Raw genomic sequence first — 10,249 nt, 5'->3', positions numbered from 1 at the left:
AGCAGGAACACCGCAGTGAGACTGCTCTGGAAATGAGCTGTGGAGACACCTCTGCGGGGACAGGACAGGCTGTGCCGTGAGCGCAGAAAGAGGAGCCTGACGGAGACAGCTCTCTACACCTCTCTACACCTACCTGAAAGGAGGGTGCAGTGAGGTGGGTGCTGGCCTCTTCTCTAAAGTAACAAGTGATGGGACAAGAGGAAATGGCCTCAAGTTGCACCAGGGGAGGTTCGGGCTGGATATTAGAAAAAATTTTTTCACTGCAAGAGTGACCAGGCATTGGAACAGGCTGCCCAGGGCAGGGGGGGAGTCACCATCCCTGGAGGGGGTCAAGAAACTTTGGAGGGGGTCAAGAAACGTGTAGATGTGGTGCTTGGGGACATGGGTTAGTGGGCTGGGTGGTGTTGGGCTGACGGTTGGACTTGATGATCCTCGAGGTCTTTTCCAACCTTAACGGTTCTATGATTCTGTGAAAGATTCTGACTAAGGCAGGGAATGTCATGGTGATACAACATCTCTATGACAAGTAGATGGACTGTAGCCAAGTGAACAAAAGTCTTAAGACAAGTACAACATGGTATCTTACATCTGTGGAAGCCCCCACTTGACCTAGAACACTAAATTATTACTGGAAGCTCTTCATCCATCTGGAAGCCATCACAAGGAATGCAGCTCTTGCCAAAAGCATCCCAATAAACTCCATTTTGCATTGGCAACAAGTTTGAATTATTCCATCTGTGACCCAAGAAAGGGAGTTGTGGAGCATATACAACCACTGACACGTCTCTACCTATCTGCCCTTTCACCACCCCGACAGCAGTAAATTATTAGCCTTTTGCACCTCAAAGCAGCGGCTCCCAGAAGCAGGACCTCCATGAAGAGCCTGGAACTGCAGCTGGCCAGGAAGAATTTGTCTCTTGGTAGTTTTAAGTAACACCAGGGAATGTTCCTGGCGCTAAAACTCAATATAGAATGCTTTTATGTTATTAAACCTGGGCCTGGCTTAACCACTCACTCTCCAAAATTATTCCAATGTCCAGATTGGGTGTTGATATCACCTGGGAATAATTTTTAATAAACAGTTTCCATGTAACCACGCGGCTTGAGGGAGTAAGGGTTTAACAGCACGCATGTGGTTAGACTGTTCCAGTTGGCCTTAGGACCACGGGACAGCTCAAGGCACAGTTGAGTTAACTACTACAGATGTAGCTTACGTATCTGTCGTGTAAATGGCAAAGTCTGAAACCCCACAGCTCCACCAGTGCCATCTGGAGAGGATTTCGGCAGCACCATGGGCTGTAACAGGAGAATATCATACAAGTACCTCTGGGAAGCTTATTTTCAAATCTGGGAGGCATGAGAAAATGAAACTAAATCTAAGAGAGATTCTCCATCTACTTCCCAGGAGTGGTTTGTTTCAATGTTTTCAAAGAAACGAAAGAACTGTCTTGGGGCAGAGTGTGTATCTGGAGTAATTAAAAAACCATTACCCCTCTCCACAAACCTGGCCTTACACTAGGGATGGTTTGGATGAATAAAATTAGAGCCAAGGCATTTCTAAAAGTGAATCAAGATGAAGAACTAGCCGCCTTCTTCACGGGAGCCAAAGTCAGAGTGCCAAGACATGCTGCAGGCCAGCCATGTGCAAACATGGAATCGTTTAGGTTGGAAACCATTAACCCCACAGTGCCCAGCCCACCACTAACCCATGTCCCTGAGCACCACGTCGACATGTCTCTTAAATCCCTCTGGGGATGGTGACACAACAAAAACCCCATCCCTGTTCCCTTTGCAGACACCAGACAGAGCACCCAGAGCTCAGAACGCGACGTACGACTCTCACAGCTCCGAGTGAGGCGTTTTCCACCCAACAGCAGTGCTGCCGGCGGGAAACTGGGTTTGATGGGACAGTTTCCTACATGCATAAACGGCTCGTACCGACATAACAGAAAGGGTGACACAATCGTGGGAGCTCGCATGGCCCACTAATGCCTCGGCCAGTACAGAAACAGAAAAAAAATATTAATTACACTATTACTAAAACAAAATTCTATCCTCAGTAACCCACGGATGAGCTGGAGCCCTCGCTGCTTCCCGAATCAAAGGCTGTTTTCTGCTGTGCTGTATTTCAAACACACCAGCTGCTGATTAACGTAAATTCAGTACAAGTGACCATACATTCTCAATCTAAATGCTTCAGAAATATTTGTTCCAGAACATAATCATGACCAGCATCTAAACATTCCATTTTAGGCATAAGATAATCTAGGTTGATGTTTACAGCTGATTTAAGGATTAGACTATTTACATTATCTCAAATTAGAAACAAATTCTTGGAACAATTAAATTACAAATAAAATGTATACAGAAATACAAAGCGCTTTTAAGATCATTACTACAATATCTAGTCCAAACACTCCGTGTAACGGAAATATTCTGGAAAAAACAACTACAGCAATCAGCACAACAGTGAAACTGGTTTCAGGACAAACCCTGTGTACACAACGTGTTTATTTTGTACAGACCCAACCGACCAGCAAGTGATTTGTTGAAACCAATACTCTTAACACTGAGAAAGCTTAAAAAAAAAAATCAAGGGAAAATAGTAAAGTTTCTGTTTTTCACATTTTAGAAAAGAAACAGGTCATCGTTGCTGTTCTTCTGATGGAGAACAGAAGTGTCCCTTCGAGGAGGAGGAACAAACTAAAATGGTGCAAAATCCTTTAGTTGTCTAAGACCTAGACATACTATTTTAAATTATTCAGAATTTCTTAAAACTACTGAGGCTATACAGTACATAGGATCAAGCCCCTCCCTCCACACCCCGTACAAACCACAACCAAAGCAGCCAGAGGACTGCAGCAGGAAGCACTAGATGCACGAGCAACACAGCAATCCCCTCTGTTAGCTCTTACCTGCTGGGGGAAGCAGGTCCGTACGGAGTGCTCCGTGTATCCAAAAGAAGGCCCCTCGAACACAGCTGTTGGAAGCTTTAAAACTTCTTTCAAAAACTGATCAAACTTTGTAAATATCATTAGTCCGTTTGAATCTGATATTTGAGAGAAAATATCTGTAAGAAAATACAATAAAAGCCTACATGAAATACATGCTTACTACAGAAAAGAAAAAAATATTTCAACCCATTTAACCCCCAAGAAATTTCTGCTTTTGTGTTTTCTTCTGAGAATAATTTCCTTATTATTTGCTATCAAGATAAAATTTATAAATTTATTTATTCGAACATGCTAGGATATAAATCTTCCTGTTTCCTCCATCCCATCTCACCCAGTCTTGAGAAATTATTCTGCCGGTGCATTAACTGTAACAGCAGGACAGCAGAAGCCAGGAGGCATCATAAACGCTCCAGAACATCATGTCTGCATGCTTACACCTTCAGAATAAAACTACATAAAATCCTTTGAGGAGTCTCCTAGAATTAAAAAAGTTGTAAGAATCACAAAGTCAAAACTGGCAAAACTCCTGGTAAACCCAGTGCGTGCCCACAGCTCGTTGAATTTAGTAACAGCATCAGAAGAGAGCTTCAGATGCAAAGCAGTCAGAAACTGGGGTGCAACGACCGCCATCTCCACGGGTAAAACCTGTGAACTGTACAGAGTGGATGAGGAAGAGGAACTCTGATCCGATTTTATATCAGAGATGCTGCGCACAAAGAGCTGGAATAGGAAATTTTGTCCTTACTCAAGAAAAATGTTTGTGATGATGATGATGTTAGCTTTTTAATTAGCTAACGGGGCTAAAGATATTTCTGAAACAAAAAAAAAGATCAAGCAAGATGTTCAGCAATCTTGTGCATATTTGGAAAGAGCAAGGTCCCAGAAGGTGGCAGGAGGGAGGGCGGCTTTGCCGGTGTTGTCACCCCCACACCGTGTCCCCAGGCTCCGGAGCCTCGCTGTCCCCTCACCGCACAGAGCTCAAACCCTCCGGCCAGCCCAGCCACCAGCCCACAGCGCCTAGCTCTCGCATCTCAGAAAAGATAAAGACAGAAGAAGATGTGTAGATGGCATTATATGAAAATGATGTCGTATAAAATACGAGCTGCGTACAGATAAAGCAGAACCATCCTGGGATCGGAAATCTCCCTGGAAAAGCCAAATCTCAGAGAGCAAAACTGGATCTCTGGCAGGTTACTCTGCAGAGGAAGATTTCTCTAATAAGAGCACTAATATCAGTAAGACCTAAAACTGTCCAAGATGTGACGGTACCAGAATTCCTCCCTGAACAGCCACCGAATCATCCGTGAGGTTATTCCAGACACCACCAGTAATTAAACATCAAAAAGGATGCGCTGACAGAAAATTAATTTAAGTGATCAAAACTAGGTCAAAAAAAAAAAAAAGACTATTTCAGAAAGGCATATTTCAAGCAAACTGGAGAAATGGTTCCAATCTCCTGAATGAATGAGCTCAGGAAGCAGCCCACACTATCTAAGGGAAGGGGGTAAAGCTGTCTGGAAGTTGTGTCACTGGCTGAGCGGGCAGGAGTGAGGTGAGGGTCTGATGCTCTTGTTCAATCATCTTATAAGGCGCATTAGGAATAAGGGGGGGAAAGAAGAAAAAAAAGATAAATGGGGGTTGAGAGAGAATGCAGTATTTTAGAAAATTAATCCAAGCAGAAAAATTAAATTTAACCTGAAAATTCAATGTGGAAGAAAAGTGAGGATCAAAATGCACCCAAGTGCAAACTATGGAAACAACTAAAACGAAATAGAGAGCCAGATGTCCAGAATCCTAATCCATGCTAGCCCAGCATCACCCCAGAGCCAGCACATGGAGAAAAACTGAAGGTCTGGTAATAAATCTGTCAAGGTGAGACTGGTGGAACATGGCTGGAACATGACAGTACTCGTATTGAAAAAAGGACAGGAATCTCCTGGGTAAATACAGGCTATTAATCTGAACTCAACCGTATGCAAGAGCTAAACGATTTTAAGGAGAGAGTTAATTACAGCTTAGAAACAAATTGAAAATGAGATAAAAATAGAACAGGCTATATCAAGGGTAAATTAAAAAAAACTAAACAAACCCCACTAACCTGTATCTTGCAGTAAAAAAGGGGTTTTATAGCCAAAGTTGAACTCGTTTACATGGGAAACTTCCACATGGGAAACGACCCGTGAAACTGGAAAAGACACCAAGCAGTAGGATATAATGATGTAGTCACCTGCCCTTTTAAGGGGCAGTAAATGACCCTCAAAGAGAAAACCTCAAGCTACACAGAGGCTAACAGTGTCGTTTCTCACGAGCTCACCCCAGAGTCACGCCAGGCATGTGCTCATAAAGTTTCCTGATGACAAGGTATTACAGAATTCTTATATAACACTTCAGGTCAATGCTACTATGCTATAAACATACTCTTTTAAACCAGAGAGAATAACAAATTTAGGACTACAGAAAACACTGCCGAGTTCCAAAGATACCACCATAAAATGGGACTTGTGTAACTCACGATTTCCTTTTTTTGACTGTTTGCAGCAGAATTCTACACTAAGAACAGAGCTCATCACGTTAAACCTGCCCAACAGTTCCCCGGAGAGCCTCGTCTCAGCTGCCTGCATCTGCCAGAACACAAAATTCTGTGTTTTCCAATCAAGGCATTTGCCAGATGCTCTGTACAGTCTCAGCTGAAGGCTCTACCATTTCTTTGAGTAAATTAAAACCAAACCTACGAAACCTGGCAGCCTCATTTCCTAGGGGCTTGACCTTGAGAATATTCTGCATCCCACAATTCCTACGAACGTGCCAATTTTTATTGTACAAATTGATAAAATACTTGTTAAATACTAGGCTTAAAGTCAGTAAAAGCCAAGAAAATGAACTTAACAGATGAATTCGCTTGATTGTGGCTTGGAGGGCAGAGGATAATGGGTCAAATTCTACGTGGAGACCAACAACAAGCGGACTGCTGGTGGCATCTGTCCGGGGACATGTCCTGCTCAGCGGGTTCACAGATGATGCCAAATTGGTGGGACCAGGTGATACCCTTGAGGGCATGGGCTCCCATCCAGCAGGAGCTGGGCTGGCTGGAGGAATGGGCTGGCAGGAACAGCAGGAAATCCAAACAGGACAAACACAAAGTCCTGCCCTTGGGAACAAAGAGACTCCGGCAGTGATCCAGCTGGGGAGCAGCTCTGCTGGGAAGGTCCTTGGGGGTTTTGAGGGCACAAGCTGAACCTGGGCTAGTGGGAGGTGTCCCTGCCCATGGTCTTTAAGGTCACTTCCAACCCAAACCATTCTGGGATTGTGAGCCAGCAGCGTGCTCTGGCAGCAAAGGTGGCCAACAGCACCCGGGGCTGTGTGAACAGGAGCTCAGCCAGCAACGTGATCATCCTCCTCCACACAGCACTTGTTAGACCTCCTCTAGGTACTGTGGCCAGTTTTGGGACCTCCCCAGAATCAGTGAATTGCTGAGAATCACAGACTAGGAAAGACAAACTGAAGTCAGCTCTGCGGAGGGCTACAAGGATGGTCAGCACGCTGGAGTGCTCCTCTTGGGAGGACAGGCTGGGGGAACAGCAACTGTTCAGCCCGGGGAAGACACTGAGAAGAGACAATAACACCAAAGACGTTATGAGGATGCTTTTGGAGGAAAATGTAGTGATTAGAGTTTGAGAGCTAGGTATCAGAGAGGTCCTAAGTCCAGAGGAGAGAGCAGAGAATCAAAGAGGCTCCAAGGACCAGCTGCTGGACAGATGAGCACCCAAACCAGGCACTGGAGGGATCCATAGGGTGTGTGGCACACACATAGATACGTATATATGTACACCACTAACAGGCTCTCACCCTGGAACAGAGCCAGGCCATCGGTGCCGTTCATGGTTGCACGGCTATTTTCTGTCTGCACTGATCCACGTGGCTGGGTGTGTGTGTTCCTACTGGGAATGCACGTCCACCCTCCCCACTGGCAGACTGGGGAGATGATGCTGCCGCAGCCTTGCTGCTATCACATCAGGTGTTGTGGCAACTCCTCATGTTTTTTTATAAACGAGACGTAAAGCCTGCATAAAATCCTGTACTGAGCTTGTTCAGTTTGAATAGATGTGATACCACAACCCACCACATATTATTATTACTACTACTTTGGTCCACTGAGTAGAACCAAAACAAATAACTCCTCTTTTACCCCCACTCCTCCAAAAACCAAAATACCCTTTGCCCTAGTCAAAGCCCCACAATCGGGCTAATTCATCTACAGCAGATTAACTTCCAGGGCCTTTGTTAAGCAAAACCCAGTCTTTAGCAGACATTATTGCAGGAATTTTTACGCTGAACTTCAGTAAGCATCAAAGACTCATCAGAGCCAGATAGAGAAAGGAAAAAAAGAGCCAGCGAGACGAGGGGCCAAGGAGCACTACACAGGCAGAGACAGTCATTAGAGAAGTCAGCCAGCCCTTAAAACCAGCAGAGTGGGGTCTTGATTAAATTGAAGCTCTGTTTGCAGTTTACTTGTAGAAATGACATGGAAGGAAGCACTAATTACTGAATCTCCTGGAATGCCAAAATGAAGTCATCCAGACCCACCAAAGTCAGTATATTTTATATTGCATTTCTTTGGCTTAAAAAGCTGAGACAGAAATGATGAAGTCCATAGCAGTGGGCTGGGGTCACAACTCCTGCCTCACACAGAGGAACTCCTTTGTCAGAGGAAATCTGTCTCTTTTCCAGAGACAGCCAAGTGGTACCATGGAACAACTCCCGTCTCATCTGTGCTGTCAGACGCTGCACGGGCTGCAGAACGCTCCATTTGTTCTCATTTTCAGAATTTTAAAAAATAAGCCTGAACATATGCAAGTACAGAGACCAAGTTACTATCGTTCATAAACATTATGAGATGAGAAAAAAAAAATATATATATATTTACAACTTGCAGGATTTCCAGCAAGCCTTGTGTCCAGCTGAGCCGGAGCAGCCAGCCTGCTCAGGAAAGGGAGCAGGGACAGCACAGGAGAGGGGGTGGAATCAGGGAACAAGAAAAGTGGAAACAGAAGGAGCTCAGCGATGAAATGGGTCAGTAATCAGAGAGACGGGTGGGAAAGACAGGAAAGGGAAAAAAAAAAAAACCAAGACAACATATTCATAACGATCAGAAAAAGAAAAAAAGCCTGTAAGAACAGCTGAGGCAGATCAGATCAAAAGCCTGTTTATTCCAACAGCAGATGGCTCCGGCAAGCACGTTCCCCGGAATATTCCTCCACTCACCATCTTTGCATCCAGCAGCCTCTGATGAATTTGCTTTCAGTGAAATCAGTTCAAGGAGTCATGAGGTGGTGTAAGTGTTTGATACCAACAAGATCCTTTGGTAAAGTTTAGCGACACTGGTTTTTGTTGTTCAATCTGTCAGTGCCGATGTGAGTTACTGCCCTTTGGTTCTTGTGTTGGAAGGGGAAGGAACAGCTCTTTTCTATTCTATACAACACTAGCCTTGCACTACCATTTTTCTTTCCAGGTTGAAGAATCCTGCGCTGTCTAGCTGTTCCTTGTGCAGAAAGCTTTCTCTACCTTCGATGAGCTTTGTTGCTCTTCCCAGAAAGGATCTATCAGACCTGGAGAGGGCAGAGTACCCGACGGGGATGCTCGAGCAGCGCTCACGCAAAGCACAGACGCCGTGGATTTATACAGTGCCTTTAGCCCTCCGCTTTGTTCTTCATGCCTCTGTAACGTGACAAATGGTTTTGAGCCACTACTAAAACCTTCATAGAAGCATAACTCCAAGATCTCTCGTCTGAGCAGCAATGTTCTCAGCTCACCTTTCTGTGCACTGCATCCCTCCCCTCCTCCAGCGTGCGCCACGTCGCATACCTTCACAGGGAATTTCACGCCACGTCGCATACCTTCACAGGGAATTTCACCTGCCATCTTACTTCACAGTTACTCAGTGTTGTCAGATGATAGGACGACTCTTCAGCCTGTTTTAGCTTTCACTGCCCCGTTTCACTGTGTATCCCATTGTCACTTCTCTGTTTTTCCAGCTCATTCATGACAGCATTAAAGCAGTTCAGGTCCAATCTCAACATACAAAAAGGATCTTTACTGCTCTTTGTTGGTTCCTTTTAGCCAATCTCCTACCCACTCAAAGACTTCGCATTTCATCCCTTTCATCAAACTTAAATGGCTTTAAGTGTTTGATAAAATACCTTCCTGAATGCCTTCAGAAATCCAAGTCTGTATCAGCCAGACCTCCTTTGACCATTTCTTTTTTTATTTTGTCTACTTTAATGAACTCCTGTGGTTTTATAAGGCATCCCTTTACAAAAGCCACTTCCCCCAGCAATAAAATCTCATTTATTCATTCATCAACTAATTCTATTTTTCACTACAAACAGCTTGCACAGAGCGTGTGTCAGGTACACCTGCCTGCACCTCCCCTCCCAAACCTCACATCACATTTCTTCCTATTCCCTTGCCCCTGAGAAAGTCTCCAGAAAGACAGGTAACCCACAGTCAAGAGCTCAGTTGTTTTATTACGTTTCTCGAGCTCTGGTGATGCTCAGAAACATCCCGCTAACAACATGACACCCCTCTCTTCTCCTCTACGCTCAGGTGGACAAGATCCTACTCTCCCGAATCTCAGATCCTCTCCCATGTTCCACAGAAAGCTCTCCTACAGCTTTTCAAAAGCCAATAGCCTCATACTATCTTGGTTTAGAGAAAGTTTTTTGCTCCTATACTCCTGAAATCTCAGTTTGAATTAGATGAGCCCTCTTTTCCCGGACAATGTCACCAATCACGCACTCAGCCCCTGCCTCCGTGCCTCGGACACGGCACCGTGAGCATCTCAGAGAATAACAGGGAGGTGGATCCAGCCTTTAACTGAGACAACACCGAGCACACGAGGGGGAAAAGGAGCATCCAGGAGTGACAGAGGAGTGTGCACAGCAGATGGTGCACGTGAAAGAAGTGCCAGAGCCTACAACAACAGCAAAACCCTCACCAAAATAGGCTTTAAACAGGTGTGGTCAACAGTTCTGAAACATCCAAAGGTGGGAAGTCCATGCGAGTGATGCGCATAAAAGGCAAGAGGGGAACGGAGTTTTAACACTGAATTAAAAGAGACGGAGGTGTTACTGTCCAAGGACACCAAATCCAAAGCCACATGCTCTTTGGAAATGCTGCTCCACATCCAGAGTGCACCAAGAAAAAAGGGACAGCAGATAGAACGAGCCCAGAAGTACAACACAAACTAAAGGTCAGCTGATAAGATACAAGAAGGAAGAAGTAAAAGGCACGACAAC

At 44.9% G+C, this 10,249-nt stretch overlaps 1 protein-coding gene across 1 annotated transcript in view; it reads right to left on the bottom strand.

The window, feature by feature from the left end:
* The window catches only part of LOC104465820 (dystrobrevin beta), a 46,491-nt gene that overhangs the window by 23,739 nt on the left and 12,503 nt on the right, over positions 1-10,249 (bottom strand). Inside the window, exon 5 of the mRNA XM_010079021.1 lies at positions 2,916-3,070. Coding sequence (XP_010077323.1) covers positions 2,916-3,070 — 155 coding nt within the window. The remainder of the gene's footprint in view (positions 1-2,915; positions 3,071-10,249) is intronic.

Source organism: Pterocles gutturalis, unplaced genomic scaffold, assembly GCF_000699245.1.
Source record: "Pterocles gutturalis isolate BGI_N339 unplaced genomic scaffold, ASM69924v1 scaffold5601, whole genome shotgun sequence".
NCBI classification, from domain to species: Eukaryota; Metazoa; Chordata; class Aves; order Pterocliformes; family Pteroclidae; genus Pterocles; species Pterocles gutturalis.
The sequence above is the reverse complement of the archived record's forward strand: the minus strand, read 5'-3'. Positions and strand labels throughout refer to the sequence as shown.